The sequence below is a fragment of the Echeneis naucrates genome, chromosome 5 (assembly GCF_900963305.1).
Source record: "Echeneis naucrates chromosome 5, fEcheNa1.1, whole genome shotgun sequence".
Lineage (NCBI taxonomy): Eukaryota > Metazoa > Chordata > Actinopteri > Carangiformes > Echeneidae > Echeneis > Echeneis naucrates.
The window spans coordinates 11,922,501-11,940,146 of NC_042515.1; the positions used below are offsets into that span (position 1 = coordinate 11,922,501).

A 17,646-nucleotide genomic window follows, 5' to 3' on the forward strand; every position below is an offset into this window, starting at 1 on the left:
AGTTTTTCACCTGGCCTCGTGGCTTTGCTGTAAAAGTAATACATAGTTGCATAATGGATTTGACAGAAATCTTTTATTTTAAAGCAACAGCATCACAGCAATAGTTACAACACATACATTTCTTCATTGATGTATATATGCCACAGTCTTAATAAGAAAAAAAAAAAGACAATTTCTAAAAACAACTCAAGACTTTATTAGAAAAAATATATAACTTCAATTTAATCGTGTGACCTGGTTACTTTGGTTTTTTGTGTTGGATATTGACAATTTATGATCCTATATTAGCAGTTTTAATCAGTTTAATCAGTTGGAGAAGGTTGGGAAATTTTGCTGGCATTTCATAAAATATATATATAAAAAAAACAAACAAACCAACAAACAAATGCTTCAAAATTTTTGTCTCAAAAATCCAGGACCATCTCTTACTCTTCTTTACTCTCTTTGTTGTCTCTCCAGATGCAGTAGTTGAGAGATGTAGCAAGACAGAGCCAGGCCATGTAGGGGACCATGAGCAGAGTAGCAGTGCGGCTTATGGGATACCAAGAAACCATAGTGGCCCCAACAGTTCCAGTAAGAAGCACAATCTCCATAAAGGCCTGAATTGGATGGAAAAAAAAGTGTTCAATGAACAACATTGAGGTGTCACGCTTGCTATACTTGTAACATTTGAGTTAAACTCACCAATTTCAGCTTGTGTGCACCAAAGAAAATAGGAGTCCAAGCCCAGTTCAGAGCGAGCTGGAGCCCATAAAGTCCCAGGGGAACCAGAGCAGCATCACTGAATCCTCCAAGCTCTTTCCAGATCAGATAGGAGCCATACCTCAATGATGAAATTCAAAAGTTGATGTTTAAAGAGGGTGCAACAGAGGCAAAAAATGGATTGCAGCTGTAGAACTGAGACTGTAGGATTCAGTGAATGACACTTACCCCATGCCTGTGTATAGACACGTCCACACCACTGGGAATGCTGCATTTGGTGGGCGCCATGATGGTTTCTGCAGGGTTGGATACCAGGTCTTCACCTCTTTACGTGTGATGTAACCACCATAGAACCCACCCAGGTGTGGCAGGGCAGTCATCCCAATCATAGGCAGTGCCATGTTCTGATAAAGCAGGACACATTACACATGTCCAGTCTTTGCTCTTCGTCTATTTCATTTACTGTTATTAGAATTAAATAGATGGTCCCTGATTTAAATATGAATTTAACAATTTTTAGCATCTTTTGTTCAATTTATAAACCGTCTTTCAGAAAATGTAAGGAAGGACAGGATTGTCCTAATGGTGGAGGTATTATCCAGGGGTGCTATGATCATGAAATTTTAGTTGATTAATTGCCATGCAAATACTTGCAATTAGCAATTCATTTATCTTTTTCTGATCTTTTTATGCCACTATTATAAGCCTAAACATAGTTTACTAATACACATACATCTAAATCCATAATCCTAATGCCAACACTCATGTGCCATTAAACCATAGAAGAAGATGGCACAATGAGGTGATGCCATTAATATAGCACAGACCAGACCTCAAATGGTAGAAAATACTGCAATGTACATCTGTAAGTTTCATCCAACTGTTTTTATACTGAATGGGGACGATTTTAACAAGTTCATAAAATTGCCATTATGGAATAATTGTGGCACGCCTACTTGTATCAACAATCGAACAACGAACATGCATTATGGGACCTTCACACACACAACTGCTGGCACATGACCTGCTGTGTCCCAGTCAAACTGTCTGCTGATAGATTTCTTTCACCTCCAGCCACTCCTGACAAAACTCTACTTTTGGCAGCTGTTTTGTGTCTTGCAACATTTTTTTTTTTTCACAATTTTTACCTTTCAGATGCAAGGACTCGTTGGTTTCCACTGTTAGTTTCAGTGCCATCAACAAAAAATGTCGAGTTGGCTGAAGTTGTTTTCATGCTGCTTTGACATGGACAGACGCCAAAGACTGGAGGACTGTAAGTGAGCAGCAGCAACACCCGGGAAGGTACGCTTGTTTTCAGGCAGACAACGTTTTTTATTATTATTATTATTATCTGGTTTAGTTTGAGCTAAAAGTGATGACTCGTGCGCGCCGCAAAAAGCTCCAGGTTAAAGGTCAAGAGCTCCTGTCAACATTGCAGGTAGTGCTTACCTCCGCTCAGGTGTTCGCTCCTCCGGGCAGACAGAAGTGTTGACGTTGTGTCGCCGAGCTCGGAGTTAGACGGACACACGGAGGTCAGCTGACATGCTGCTGTGTGTTGATATAAGGCGGTCCGGCGGGCAGGGCCGTCTTATCGGAGCGGTCACCGAGCGGACACTCCCAGAACCTGCCGCCGTGACGTCACTGCGCCCCAGCCAACCGCCGCGCTCCGTCCGCATAAACGGTTAGTGACGCAAGCGAAGTGCGTTTCTAGCACGACAATAACCGTAGGAGGAAGGAAAATAAAAAAAAAAAAAACTTTGGAGATGTGGAAATATTATCCACATCATAAAGTGAACTGACGCTAATACAACAAATGGAGAGGATCAGGTTTACAGTTTGATTTAATGGCACTCCCAAGACATTTTAACTGGAGTAAATTTGTAATATGACTTCATAAAAACAGGATGTTTCATCTTAAACGGGTCAAGAATTTATATACAGATTTTTACTATTTTTTTAACGCTTAAATTGATTTCTAATCACGGGTGAATTCTAATCATTCGTCGTACGACAAAATTTAATATTGACTTAGTTTTTGTCGTCTGTTGCGTGACCGTCGAAACAGAAGCTAACTTCTGCGCCAATAGTCACGTCACATATTCGTGATTAAATAAAAATGCCTCTTAGCCAATAAGGCTTTATGCTCCAAAGGTCAAAAACACGGAAGCTATTGTGGCATCTGCTTCCTGCTCTTCGGCTTATTTTGTATTTCCTCCATTTTTTTTTAATTCGTCTTAATACTTAGAAAACGCACACACGGAACTGGATAGCAGGTGACAAAGATCAGCAAACAGTCAAGATAGTTACCGCCAACTTTTCATCTCAATTACCAGCTCCGACACGTTTGTGGAGAAATTCGCCCGTTTCAGGAAAAAGTTAAAACATGTTTCTGATAACAAAATCTTGAAAAATCTATTCAGTTGTTACCCTCATTGCAAGCCTTTGAATGCATTTTGACCCTCTTTAGTTGTTGTCCCTTTGCAGTCATATTGGATTTTTTCAAGCAGAAATATCCATGAACAGTCTGACCTTATACTTCGTTAGTCCATCCAGTGACCCCCTCTGTGAATTAGGCACATTACTTATGTGCTGAGCATCATGTCAGTTCATTACAACGAATGGGAGAACTGTAGATTGTTTCCAGATCTGGAAAATCTGGATTCATCCTTGGATAACATAGTCCCCTGAAATTCATTGCAGCTCGCTCCTGTAGGACTAACATTTCCTGAGGCTGCCCGGTTATCTTAGGAGACCCTTTATCGTTGAGGTTTTTTTTTTATTTTTTTTTGAGCAAAAATATATTTATGTCCCATTTTCAGATTGTGTCTCCAGTAGGAATGGCTGGATTTGGGCACAAGAGCTATATGCTGTTCCACAGTATTTAGAGGTGGACTGATGCTATTTTCTGCTGCCTTTACTTCTACTTCATTGCACATGCTACTATTTTACTTTCTGTGAAATTTGAAAACGTCAGTCAATGATTGTTTTGTAGATCAGGGTGTGGCATGATAAGTAATTATGACTGGCTAAAGTTTGGCTAAAGAATCAAATTTCATGGTAAGACTATAAATGGCAGAAGTGTCAAGTTTACACACGAACCACAAATCCACATACACACACACATAGAGACAAGATGGATTTACAGATGGAGTGTAGAGACAATTCAAAGGTAGGGTTTGGGGGCACTGGAAGTCCAAACATTACAATGTTTTCTGTTAATAATTTATTGTATTAGCTGACACTTTCATAAATTCAAAACCATATAATATTCAGTTTTTCAAATTAATAATTGAATAAACTATTCAATTTACAGTTCTAATAAAAAGGAAAAAAATAAAAATACTGGAACATAAAGAAATTGTAAAGCAATAGTTAATTTCCCCGGTAACTATATTGTTTTTATAATGCTGTAACTCAATGGATATGCTGTTGAGGTACAGTATCTCTGAGCAGCTTAAAAACACATACAGGGGTGTTTGATCAACAGTGTTGATATTTTGCTTTGGGTACAATTTATTTGAATTTTGAAACAGCTTGTTTCAAGAAAAGTAATCTTGTCACTTCCAACAAGCAAAATGAAATACAAAATTTAAAGAATATTCTTTCTTATACAAAGATGATGGGAGACAAAATAAAACTCGAGATTCTCTAACACAAAAACAGACTTGGGAGCTTCAAGCTTGGAATAACATCAGTGAATGAAGTACTCCATGCATTTTGAAGTGTATATATAATCCATACAAATTAAAACTTGAGAGAGAGGGGGGTACAGATCCACACTCTATTTTAACCTAAGTCCTGGTAGAGGGAATGAAAGCATGAAATAAAAACTGAAAGGCAAGTGACATGTACATTTAACATTAAACCGCTGGAGACGCTCCTTCCTCCCAGTGCGGTGGGTTTTTTCGCCCCTCCTCGCCGTCTGTCAGGCAGGCACACCTTTCCTCTCCGGTCCTCCAGCGTTTCTTACCTTCTTGCCGCTCCTCTCAGGCTCGTTGTCTGGCTGTGAACTCTCACCCCAGCTGCTTGGGAAATGTCACACAGGCAGAGAGGCCCTTGCTGCAGTAGGGGGGCGTAATAGGAGGGGGGGGGGGGAATAACATTTTTTTCTCCACTGCTCTATCTGCATCTTTTATTCGCGTCTCTGTCGTGCCGGTGCCACATCCAGCCTCCCAGCAGCAGCAGCAGCAGCCGCCGATAGATGATCGCAGTCCCAATGCTTATTTCGCATTAGGGCTAAGATAGGAGAAAAAAAAATCCGTGCCAGACATGTGAGTAGCCACACCGTCGCTGTCGTTCTGCACTTACCCTTTGACTGCTATGTGCTCACGCTTCTGTGCCATCACACCGATGAGATGAAATGGTCACTGAACCGTGTCGTTGTGCGGCTCCGCTGGTAGCATCTCTGCACACTGACGGGGCACATGAAGCCGGCCGTCGGCTTGTTTTGACCGCTCTGCGTCGGCTAACTGAGCAAAAAAAAAAAAGTGTGTGTTTGGGTTTGGGTGGGGGTGATGGAGGGGGAAGCCCGTTCAGTGTCTAACTGTGTGTAATGTAGCCTTGCTCTTTTTAGCCTGCTCGCATTCATAGACTTGTGCGTGCGTGTGTGTGTGTGTGTGTGTGTGTGTGTGTGTGTGTGTGTGTGTGTGTGTGTGTGTGTGTGTGTGTGTGTGTGTGTGTGGAGTCCATCCTGTCGACTCCGGTGAGCCGAGGAGGTCCGGGTCAGATCAGCCTCAGTGCGGGCTCAGGTGTGCCTCAGGGACCGGAGGATCAGGAGTGTGTTGTGTTCAGTGTTGTAGTTCAGTCCAGAGCTCAGATCGGACCTGTAGGATTCTTTTGTGTGTCTGCTAAAATAATCCTTTGTTTCTGTTGTTGGAGATTTATAGGAATAACTACAGGGGACCCAGCTTTCTTTATGAGTATATGTTATTGTTGGAGGAGTTTATAGTTTGGGGCCTTTGCTGTGTTTTTAGCCTCAGTGCTCAGGAGATCTGTGACAATATGTCAACTTAAACTTCACTTAGTTGGCTTTTGAAGTTTTTGACTTTAATGCAGGGATGCAGCCCTGTCCTCAGTGCTGTAGATCAAAAACCGAGCACAGTTGGAATTCGAGCTGCAACTAGTGTGTATTTTCACAATTGATTCAATTGTGACTTATTTTCTGTTCTATGTTGTGTGCTTATATAATGTCACTAAAAGGTGTCCATGTTAAAAGCTACTCGCTTTATTGTTGTGTAAGATATGAAGAGCGAATTCAAAACCTTGCTTAAAATGTACTTAAACGGATATTCATCTTTCAAAGTGGTTGCAGATTCATTTTCTGTTCTGGAAATTTGATTAATTTGACTATGTATTCAATTTTACTGTATAGAAAAGATTGCAAAAACCAATTACTTTTATGATCAAATTAGTGAAAGATTATATCATCAGATTACCTGAACCTGAAGTAATGTCAGTATTGGTACTAATATAGATTTCATTTTTGTTGCTGTTGTTGATTTAGATAGAGAAAATGAAGAGCACTGTGATATACATGTCTGTGAAGTCTTGATTTTTTTTGGGCTGTGTATGTTTTGTTTTTTTGACAGTGGATGGTAGAGATATGACGGGGTAAGATGATAGATCGAAGGAGGGATGAAATGCAATAGGTTCAGCGCCTTAAATATCGCTGACTCCCCTTGGGGATCAATAAAGTATTTTCTGATTTCTGACCCTGTAGTGACCTGTAGTGACCATCAACCAACTACCTGATGTCTAAAAAAGTTTTCTCTCTAAATCTGAATATGGTTTATGGTTTCAGGGGGAACAACGTCATGCTTCTCTTGAAGATGTCATTTAGTTTCCAACAGACTAAATGGCTTGTGATGCCGATGCCCAGTAGAAGATCCTGGGATTGAGACGTGAATCCCTTCACACTAATGGCCTGGACTAGGTAAGACGTTTAAGGGTGTTTTTTGTTTAATGTCTAATAATTAGCTCTGAAAATGTTGACGTTCAAAGCAGCGGGTGACATCTGTTGTGGCTGTGTCAGGTTTCAGCTGGCCTGCTGAAGCTATGGGGAGCTGTTGGAGCTGTCTGTACCGAGACCCCATCCGAGACAACCATCTCACTAAATTTAAGGTGAGTGATGCAAAAATGGTTCTTGGGTTGTGGCTGTACTGTAACAGCTAAAATTGTACTTTGTTTTTTTTTTTAAATCACAACATAATCATAAATTCAAGCAAGTTAAATTTAGGGCACTAACGCTGGATGAATGTACTCTTCTGATTCCTTCTCCTTGTTTTATGTTTTCCCTAGGTCACCAATGTGGATGATGAGGGCAATGAGCTGGGCTCTGGCATCATGGAGCTCACACAGACGGAGCTCATTCTACATACACGCAAGAGAGACGCCATCCGGTGGCCATATCTCTGCCTGCGACGTTACGGCTATGACTCCAACCTATTTTCTTTTGAGAGTGGTCGCCGCTGTCAAACTGGACAGGGTGAGAAAAGCTTTCTCCGACATGGATTCTGAACTAAACTAAACTAAACTAAATTTTACCCCTTCCTGTCTTACTGGGAAGTTTTAAACTGAGCCATTGTTAATTCAGACTATACAATATAAGCCTGAACCTGTAGACTTGGGGGGGGGGGGGGCGTGGCCACGACCACTGCCACTTTTCAGTTTCTTTAACTGTCTGATGTTCACTCATACAGACCTTTATGTTTGTAACTGATTCAATCTTAACTATGTTGTTTGTTCACTCTTTTTCATTAGGAATATTTGCGTTCAAGTGTTCCCGGGCAGAGGAGATCTTTAATTTGCTCCAGGAGCTGATGCAATGTAACAGCATCAACGTGGTGGAAGAGTCGATGATAATGAGTCGCAGTGGTCACACACCAGAGATGGACATGTCTCGCACACCACAGACTCCTAACAGTGAGTCACACAGCCACACAAACACAAATACAGTGCTGCTAATCATACACTTGATTTGTGATTAACTGTGGAATTTGCATGCAGCAGCAAATTTAACAGAATATATCAACTATTAATAGCCACAGGTTGGACTGACTCAGAGACAAAGGTATCAAAATAACACCAGGTGAAACTAAGCCTGCTGTTTTGAAATCTCTTTTCTTGAGTGTAAGGCTTCATATTGGACTATTGTTATTCATCCTGCCTATAATTACATGAATTCTGGTTGAACTTTCTTAAAATCCTCAGGCAAAGGTGTAAGATAAAAACTGAGACGAACAGGAGAGAATATTGGACCCATGTTCAACAGTTGGTCCTAAACATGACTCCTAATGAATGCTCTCAATAAAACTTTGTCACTGCTGGAAGAGTAAATAAGCTGCTGTTATGTAATAAGTTCCCCATAACGAACCTAAAGTCAATCTTACTTTCAATGCCCCCAAGTGGCCAAAAAAAAAAAAGGTTTAAACTGACAATGAGAGTCATGTAAAAGTTATTTATTGTTTTTGTTATTGTTGTTATTTGTTTGTTTTATTACAGACTAAAAACAAGTGAAACAGAGAATGTTGTGATGATAAAGAATGAAAAGATGGTGCCTATAATCGGGCATTATGTGAAATCCCTGAGGAAAGCAGGTTGAACATATTAGCGTAATAAACCACTGTGTATTGTTTGATTTTGACAAAGGGTGACAACTGAAGCGTTTAAGCCAAGTCAGGTTTTGGTTATAGCCCAAAACATTTGAATTATACTCCATAAAAGTGACTGCATTTAAAGCTAAAAACAAACCTAGAAAAAATCAATTGAATGGATATTTAGTGAATCTTCTTATTGTACTCCTTAAAAAACATTACCTCTCCAGCTCAGTGGCCTGATAGTGGTCATAATGTCATATATTTTCACTTGCTGAGTTACTGCATCAGTATTCCACTAACAAATGCAATCATCTACTTGTTTGTCTGTGTCTTCGTCGCATACCTGTGTTTGCAGCTCCAGCGTTTCCTGTCCAGGCTTTTCCCAATGGATACCCTGGTTATCCAATCAGAGGCGATTCTTCCCAACCCTCTCTTGCTGATGATCATGGACATAACCTCATGGGTTTGGAAGATCAGGTAAGACTTGTCCATGCTCCTTAGAGCTCACAGCATCTGTTGTAGCTCACAGTTTGACCTTGTTATTACTCTCCCTAACAGACCCACACTTATGTAAATACTGTTAGCATGGAGGGGGATCTCTCGATGCGTCACTGTGTACACTCCCTACCTGAGGTGCGGCCCAGCACCTTCCCCGAAACAACACGGGGGGCCATGCCTGTCGGGGGCCAAGGAAACCCGCAGTCCAACCTGCGGTGCTGTCCCCTGGAGGAGCATAAAGATCCTCAGGTGTTCTTACAACCGTCCTCACAGGAGGTTAAATTTATGCTGGGCCCCACTCCAGCGCAACGTCATCTGCTAGAGAGGGAGAGGGAGAGGCATGGGCACAATCCTCACAACCTTCAGCCAGTAGAGGGTGCTACAGGCTCAGAGACGGAGGGAGACGAGCCCTCTATGCACCTGTGCAACTCCCACTCCTATCACCATTTCCATCACCATGCGCATCGTCACCCGGGCCACGAGCACCCAGATGGCTGCCAGAGTGGCGAGCTTACGTACGAGAACATCAACGCTTTGAGAAGTGGCCGAAAGCAGCGGTTGAGTCCCAGCAGTGTGTCGCAGTCTGTAGGTTCAAGCAGCAGCAGCAGTACTGGGGACAGTCACTCTCATTCCCTCCTGCATTCTCATGCCCACGGCCCATCGTCTCTGCCCCCACAGGGCTACACCTGCGAGAGGGGCATGGGTGGAGGTCATCGGCGGACAGCTCTACTGAACTACGAGAACCTGCCCTCTCTGCCCCCGGTGTGGGAGTACAGAGCTCTGCAGCGGGATGATGAGCAGGAAGAGGAAGATGATGAGCAGGATGAGGAGGATTATGAGGAAGAAGAGGAAGACTTTGATGAATATGCGTTCTCAGAAGGCCCTGGGACACCCAACGGGTACCACCAGGATGGCCGGGGCATCCACAGAGATGCCCTGCAAAACTATGTCAACACAGAACAGGTTCAGCCGCCCAGGCTCCGACACGCCTGTCCCCCACATCCGCGGCCATGTCAGCCAGACAGAGGGGGGCGAATATTTAGCTTTGATTTCGGCAGGCGATCGAGGTCAGGGATTGGAGGCTGTGATCACGGCCACATGCCTCCATCACGGCAGCTGAATTACATCCAGGTGGACCTAGAGGGAGAACCTCCCTGCCAAGCCCTCAGCAGTGGGGCTGCCCAGACCCAGCCACAGCACCAGCGCCTACCACCCAAAAAATGTGGCCCACAGGCACCCCGGCGCAGTGAATGCTACGCAGTCATTGACCTGAAGAAGACAGCTGCCATGTCCAACCTGCAGAAAGCTCTGCCCAGGGATGATGGGACTTCCAGAAAGACTCGCCACAACAGCACAGACCTGCCTCTGTAAAAGGAGTTCAAACTGAAGAGGAGTGATGAAGACAGATGAAGGCTTATCCTCATCTTAGCACACTGGACCCTTCACTGTCATCCATCCATTCAACTGTTGGGCTGACTAATACGATACAGGTACCTAATTAGAAACTTATATAAAAGGAAATAAGAAACCTCCGAAGAGAATTTGCCATTTTATTTTGTTATTTATTAGATATGTGGTGTGAAGTTCTCTCAAGAAATCTGCAGTTTTTACTGCAGATATTGTTGGATACAGTACTGTGGATACTGTTTGCTGGATATATGGATATTTATATAAAAGCATAAAATCATACATCTATCTGAACAATGCATGTGTGGTTGTATGCTTAGTTATGGCTCAGAGCAGTGACCTCTGTTCAGTGGAAGCTTTCATTGCCATACTCTATTAGCATATTTTAATTCTTAAATCCATCTTGATTTATAGATATTATTTCATTTAGTTATGCTACACCCATGTGTTTTTGTTTTTGTTTTTTTGTTTTTTTACTTAAACACAATGAAAAATATGACCATCATTACAGAAGGCTTAGAGTGTTTGTTTGTGTGCAGGAAGCTTAATGGTTCCTCAAAGATACTGGCCAATGTTCATACCTCATCACAAGCACCTAAGTCTAACATTGTGGCTGGTGGGAGAGACCATTCTTTGTTACTATAATGCCTATGGAGCATTTTGCACACAATCCTATGGAATTGTATTTTATCATATTTTAGAAATAGTTATGTCAAATTCAAAAGTGGAATAAAAATGATATTTAGTGATATGTAGAGAATTAGACTTAAACTGGATGATGGTAAAAGTAGCACACATGGATTAATTGAGCTTTGGCTCCCTCCTATTTACATGCAGCAGAAGAAAAGGTAGCATATCATCTTTGATCACACTTTCTGCATATTATCCCAGACCTGCAGGAGGTCCACAGCTGTTTACGCTTGTCACGTTGCACTTTTTACCCTGGGCCACTGAAAAGCTCTTTGTATCTATTACTCCACTGGAGCAACAGGTTCGACCGTGTCCTTATACCAAAAGCAGGGGGCCAATTACTTCATGGACATTCTTAGTCATCATTGTAGTTAAGGTTTATTTCAATGTTTTGATGGAGACATCAACAACCTCAAATAATGGCATTAAGCTATAACCTCACGTAAAATGTCCTAAATCTGTCATTTGTCAGTGATCAGGTGTGAATGGTCTATTTAAAGCGTAAACCAGTATGTTGCCAAGTCATGCAGTGAAGATTTTTTGCGAGGCTTATTGACCTTCATGGTCAGATATTTATTTATTTATTTCATTGTTTATTATTATTATTATTAGGTGTTGTTTTTTTTTATTGTGATAATTTTTGTTTTTCCATGTGATTACCAGCGTTTTGTAATCCAGTTGGTAATATGGAGACCAAAGTTTCACCTCAAATTATCACTGGACACTGGTGTATTACTGTTATGACTGTGTGTAGTTATATTTAAAAAAAAAAAAAAAAAAGAGACAGAGAGAGAGACACTGTATTGATATTTTAAGTGCCAAAACTTAATTGCAAACTGTATGATGAATAAAATCTAATGTGCCAATAGGACTTGTGAGACAGAAAGGCATAAGAGGACAGCAGTTGAGACATAAACAAACAAACAAACAAACAAAAAAAAAACAACAACAAAAAATCCTGGAAATAGAAGTTGAAATGATAAAATGTGCTCATTCCACCTCATCCCCATCAACAGCCATTTCGGAGTGAGATATAAGAACGGTAATCTTGTAGACTGATAATCACAGCTAGGGTGGTTTTATGCTGCTACATGTACATACTAACAGTAGCCCATGTAAGCTACAAGTACCTGTCAAAGTGAAAACTTACACGATGTCAGATCTTTTACCATATTGTTAATAGAAGTAGCATTGTTGTGTTCTTCTGAGATTTTTTTTTCTGAGCAGTAGAAACGGATTGTGCCATTTCAGATAATGTTTCATTTGGACAAAATTAGATTCACTGAGATTATTCTCCTGACAAACTGGCTGTCTGCGAGGAGGGGTAACACAAGCACAGGCCCAATGATGCTTACACCTTTTTGTTGAGTACTCATATCAGGCTGATATTTCCAGCTGCAAAAAGGTTCTAGATTTCTACACATATGTAGATCTGCAAATTCACACATGTTGTGGCATTTAGCTGAAGTTGAACTTTTTAAAAAGAGTAAAAAAAAAATAAAAAAATAAAAAAAAAAGAAGAAGAATGTGACTCATACAAATTCTCAATTTCTGATTAGGTTTTTTGGGGCTTCTGTGTTGTGTGGTGAGTAGAGAGCTGTGGACAAGAAAAGTTCTCACATTATACATAGAACCTTCATATGAAACTAATGTCAATCATTCATCCCATTACTGTCAAGTAACTGTCCAGGGTGGCATCTTAATTCTTTGTAAGAACAGCCTAAACCCAAAGATGATTAATTTGTTCTAGAAAAAATAAACCTCAAATTTTAAGACATAAAATGTGAATTTTTCACCAGTTAAAAGTATCAAAAATATTCAATTAACAAAGATGTAAACTAAATAAATAAATGAATAGAAAAAAGTAGGTAAATATATTAACTCGTGACATCAGTGCCACCAGTTGGTAGTAGATAGAAATACAAAGAATTATTATCCTCTTTAAAGATGAACATTTCCAACACAGAAGCCTTAAATAACCTTAAATCAAATGTTGATAGTGTGTATATTGCTTGGGTGTCATAGTTCAATATGAGATTTAAAGGAAGTCCCATATATGTGGGTGTGTGCGTGTGTATCTGTGTGTGCATGCATATATTCATACACACACAGACACACATAGACACACACACACAAATAAGCCAACTCTTAACTTGCCCTACAACATTTTTGACTGTATTTGCAAAGATATTGTCATGATACATTGAAGGGATGTTTACATTTTTGCAATAATAGGTGAATTATCGTTTTGTCAGTTGAAATCAGACCAATGTGTGAAGTGTGAAATTTAAATAGTAGTCTATAGAGCTGTGGGCTTAATGTATTTAATCGCCTGTTCTTCTGTGAAACCGCAGTCGTCTTCTTCTTCTTCTTCTTCTTCTTCTTCTTCTTCTTATTATTATTATTATTATTATTATTATTATTATTATTATTGTTTCAGGTTCAATGTTTCCTTTCACAGTGCAATTTTTGCTACAAAAGCAGAAAAAAAGATGCCTGATTGTTAGACACTGTGTTTGATTAAATTCGCATAAACAGTGCCATACATTAGATGACCATTGCCACTATTTCATTTAATTTCTATCGTATTAAACTTTTGAAACGAGTGGCAATGTTTCATAAAGGAAGCAGCAGGTGGTTCATCTAATTCCTCAGAATATTGTTACTTGTATGTTTATGGTAATTTAAAAAGAAGTCCATGTTTAAATGTGTCAGCTATCTTTTTCATAACGCAGTAACCTCACCACCACCTAAAACAAGTCAATGGTTATTGCAGCATCATTACCATCATTGCCGTTGTTTACTGACTAATAATAACAATAAATAGATAATGTTAAATCATTGTTTTTCCGATAATGCAGCACTCAAACCTCTTGCGCGGACTCACTGGAGTTCAGATGAAGTGCAACTTTCTCATGTGTTACTGTGACAGGTTCAGTGTTGATGGTATCTGAAGCTTTTCATCCTCATAACTCAGTCAGTCAGTGTTCATGCTTGAGGCGTGACCTCACAGGTGTTTTGAAACGATTAAATGCTGTGGGTGTGGGTGTGATTGTTTCCCCTGGTGTAATATGCAGAGCAAGGAGCTACAAATCAAGATAACCTCTGTCACCAAGTTCCCTAATCTGATTTTATTGTATGGATTGCTTAACAAAAGGGCTTGTTCTGTGTTAAGTGCATAAACATGAACGCCCATCTTAATGTCCACTGAAAGAAGTTTCTCACTGTGCCTTTCATATTCAAGCCGGAAAACAATTTCACTGCTGTTTATGAGGTTGGCCTGTTTAAAAAAAAAAAAAAAAAGTCACCACCTGTTGAAAGGTAGAAGGTTTTTTGAGAAATGTGGTTTCATACTTCAAGTCGGGTTTGGAAAAAAATGTGCCAATTCTTGATTGTTTTACACCAAACTGTATTTAGAAATGAAGTCTTGTTTATTTTTATTTTTACAATTTTTTTGGGGGGTATGCTTATTCACTTTTTTTGGTGTGAGTTAGGTTATAAGATTGATACCACTCTCTGGTCTATATGATGAATATGAAGATTAGGTTGGCCTTGCATAAACACAGGAAAAAGACGGCAATAGTTACCCTGAATATGTCCAAAAGTGACCAGCACCTCAGTATTTCGCACATTAAATACAGTTTGTGTCGAAACAGTGATGGACTGGACAGCAGTTGAATGAAAACCAGTTGGAGGCTCAGTTTCTTCAAGACAAGAAAAATAAACTTAAATAAATGACAAATATTTTTTCATAATGTGTCGATTAGTGAGGGTTAGAGGGGGTGGGTGGGGGGTTGTGAAAGTTGTACTATATTTTCCTGAGTTGAAATAAACAATGCCCTCTATGGAGCAACGTTCAGACTTTTGTCCTCCTGTTGAGGCTCTCAATTGAAAGAAGTAACATGGTTTGGTCTAAACAGGGCAGGAAAAGTACCAGTTTAGTTGTAACCCACTTTGTCTAATCATTATGCTAAACTAAGCTGATTACTTCTGGCCATTTCACACTGAAAATCCAGATGTGAGTAGTATCAATCTTGTCCAGCAATAATGCCTATTTCCCAGCTGCTCCTTGAATTTGGAGATTAATTGAATGAATCATAATTTGTTGAGATTATATGACACGGAACATGAAGTTTATCATTTGCTCAGTGCTTTGTGAGCTGCAGTGTAATTGTCAAATTCAGTGTGACTGAAAAGGTGTTGAATCATGACTCTTAGGTTCTGTAGCATAAAATGTTCGTCATGAGTAAAAATCTCAGTGTGTTTGTTATTGTAATGCCATTTGGCGACGACCATCTGATCTCTCATCAGTTGCCATTTCTTCTCATAGTGCTGAAGAATGTGGAAATAAATGTCCTCTCAGAGATCCCGTTTTTTTGTATACTTTCCCAATTTACACACTCAGAGCGTGAGAAAAAAAAAAAATACACATGCAATTCAACTTCAGTAGTTCAGTAAGAACAGAAAGGAAAGGCAGTTTGCATCATAGTGCTGCATCACATGGTTATCATCATCAGCAACAGCTCTTAAGTAATTTATATATCATGTTCAAAGGAATATCTCCCATCAAACATTTAAATGACATATTGTACAACCTTAACTTCCTATTCATGCTACAAGATTGATCTCTGTCAAAATACTGTAAGTAACAGAAAACTGTTACATCTCTTTAATCTATTGTGAATTCTCCTTTCTCTTTTTTAAATCTGTTTGTTTTTGTCTGGTACGAGTGTGATCGTCGCCAGTGGGTGATGTACACGTACGGCTCTGAGCTGTACATTTTTTGTGGTAGATTTGTGTATTTACATTCAGGTTGCATTGGTCTTTGTGATTCTTATATCAATTTCTGAATTGATTGAGTGCCAAACAATGCTCGAGCATGACAAAACCTGGGACCTACGAGAAACAGCAGGAGCTCTCTGACTCAGCCAGAGACTTCACTAAGTCACTGCTGTTGTAGACTCTACTTGTGATGTGAATGGACAGCTGAAGGTTTGACCATGCTACATATTTTTGCTGACAGAGGGATAACTTCTTTATGTTTTTGTCTCGGTTTGAAAAAATTTCTTCAGATATGTGTTGTATGTTTCTGTGTTCAACTATGGCTTATAAAAGAGTATGCAGTGAGGGTCTTATCATTGCTGCCATTAGAGGTGAATATAAAAAGCTGATTTGCTTCATTTGTTGATCAAAAAAAATGAATAAATAAACATTTGCACCATTTGCATTCTTAAATCATTCCACACAGAGATGCATTGTATGTTATCTGACCTCCTCTTCATCCCAAAAACAAAGTGAGCCTGACATTTGGTGAATTTTACCCTGAATTTTATCAATTATAGAGTGTGGATTTGTGCAAAATGTAAAAGTAAATGTTATATTAAAATGAAGCTATGAAAATATCTTACTGCGCACTAAACAGTGTCCATTTTTTATTCTTTAAGTCAGACTTTTAATGTGTCAAAGAATCAATAAATGAATTTGAGCAAAGAAAGTTTTTCCCTCCAGGATCACGTGCTTCTTCAGTTCTTAACGTGCAATTTTTTAACATTACAGCATTTACTAGATATTTTTAAGGTATTCCTAAAATATTTCTTTATAAATATACCAGAACAGACTGCTCAACAGTCAGAACAGTGCAAGAGTTAAAAAAATAAGAGAGAAAGAAAGATGCACTTGTGAACACAGAACCTTTTTTGGGCCGTCGGTCAACCTTGATCCCTCCCAGAGGAGCGGTGCTTTGTTTGCTTTGGTCTATTTATTATTTTCAAAGGAAATCTTTAAGACCGGCATAAAATTGGTCAGTATGAATATGTTTAATACAATATTCATACCGTTGGTTGTATATTTATTCTTTGTCTGAACTAACAGCCAAGAATAAGTGCGCTGTGTGAGGGATGCCTGAACACTGAGGAGAGAAATGATGAACTCAGTGGATTGCCTTCTTGTTGAGACGTGCACAGCTGTTTGTAGCTCAGCAACCTGCCCAGGATAAATTATTTACTATCCAAGTAACCATAACCATGTTTCCCATTTTTGCTTCAAAAATAAATTAATTTGTGATTTTTATTCAACAACTGTTTTTGAAGGTGAACATTATCTTCCTTTGAGCATGTACTTAGTGTCTGCCTGTGTGTGAACAGTTTAAATAATTTGATGTACAGAAAGCATGCTCCTTGCTAGCGCTAGAGATTTACAGCCGACTGTAAATATATGCCTTAAATAGGAGCTGTTTTGTCCTGTATTCATATAGGTGTCTTGTTTTATGGTTAATGAATTATTGTATCAAAAGAGGAGCCTCACAAATAAACCAGAGCTTTTATCGTTTCTACTCTACTTGGCGTCAGTAATGTTAAGTCTGGAGAGGTTTTAACTTAACGAAAATGCTCAATAATTCATTTTGCTGTAACAGAACACAGGTAGCTAAGACGATGCCTGTTCTTGACATCAGGAAACTTGTGCAAAAGTTCAACATGATCTTGTTGAATTTCCAGTTTCCTAGGTCTCAGTTTTCACTATAAACAGTTCGGCTGCTTCAGTTTGTAACAACAACCGTCTTGTGTTTTCATTTCGTGCGAACATGTGACAGGAAGTTATGGAAAGGCAGCATATTTATGGGAAAAGAGAGTTAAGATATAAAAAGCAGGTTTTGACTACTCCTGAACTGGAGATAAGCAAGTTGCAAATTGCAATGCAATTATGTTGCCTTGTGATGCGTAAGTTTAAATTCCTCTCCTGCACGCTAAGAGTGAAT

The 17,646-nt window shown here is 39.6% G+C and overlaps 2 protein-coding genes across 5 annotated transcripts; one reads left to right on the plus strand and one right to left on the minus strand.

Moving 5' to 3' along the window:
- Window positions 1-54: 54 nt before the first annotated feature.
- On the minus strand, window positions 55-2,338 carry tspo (translocator protein). 3 transcript variants are annotated; one of them, XM_029501933.1, is made up of 5 exons: window positions 2,152-2,338; window positions 1,851-1,973; window positions 931-1,106; window positions 685-823; window positions 55-599 (listed from the first exon to the last, which is right to left on the minus strand). In XM_029501933.1, the coding sequence occupies exons 3-5, from the start codon at window positions 1,101-1,103 to the stop codon at window positions 426-428; spliced, it is 486 nt and encodes a 161-aa protein (XP_029357793.1). In that variant the 5' UTR covers window positions 1,104-1,106; window positions 1,851-1,973; window positions 2,152-2,338; the 3' UTR covers window positions 55-425. The 3 variants fall into 3 exon arrangements, with proteins under 3 accessions (XP_029357793.1, XP_029357792.1, XP_029357791.1); XM_029501932.1 differs by having other exon boundaries at window positions 1,851-2,009; XM_029501931.1 differs by lacking the exon at window positions 1,851-1,973 and having other exon boundaries at window positions 2,152-2,336.
- frs3 (fibroblast growth factor receptor substrate 3) lies at window positions 2,274-10,671 on the plus strand. 2 transcript variants are annotated; one of them, XM_029501930.1, is made up of 7 exons: window positions 2,274-2,383; window positions 6,503-6,634; window positions 6,734-6,822; window positions 7,000-7,186; window positions 7,462-7,623; window positions 8,653-8,774; window positions 8,856-10,671. In XM_029501930.1, exons 3-7 carry the CDS (start codon window positions 6,757-6,759, stop codon window positions 10,164-10,166), a joined length of 1,848 nt encoding a protein of 615 aa, XP_029357790.1. In that variant the 5' UTR covers window positions 2,274-2,383; window positions 6,503-6,634; window positions 6,734-6,756; the 3' UTR covers window positions 10,167-10,671. The 2 variants fall into 2 exon arrangements, with proteins under 2 accessions (XP_029357790.1, XP_029357789.1); XM_029501929.1 differs by lacking the exon at window positions 2,274-2,383 and adding an exon at window positions 4,867-4,973.
- The last annotated feature ends 6,975 nt before the right edge of the window (window positions 10,672-17,646 follow it).

Excerpts from the sequence above, each read along its gene's own strand:
- tspo (XM_029501933.1), bottom strand. The coding sequence starts at position 1,103 with ATGGCACTGCCTATGATTGGGATGACTGCCCTGCCACACCTGGGTGGG. Across the intron at positions 824-930 it reads TGTCTATACACAGGCATGGG|GTATGGCTCCTATCTGATCT; the intron begins GTAAGTGTCATT and ends TTCATCATTGAG. Across the intron at positions 600-684 it reads GTGCACACAAGCTGAAATTG|GCCTTTATGGAGATTGTGCT; the intron begins GTGAGTTTAACT and ends CATCCAATTCAG.
- frs3 (XM_029501930.1), top strand. The coding sequence starts at position 6,757 with ATGGGGAGCTGTTGGAGCTGTCTGTACCGAGACCCCATCCGAGACAAC. Across the intron at positions 6,823-6,999 it reads ACCATCTCACTAAATTTAAG|GTCACCAATGTGGATGATGA; the intron begins GTGAGTGATGCA and ends TGTTTTCCCTAG. Across the intron at positions 8,775-8,855 it reads TCATGGGTTTGGAAGATCAG|ACCCACACTTATGTAAATAC; the intron begins GTAAGACTTGTC and ends TCTCCCTAACAG.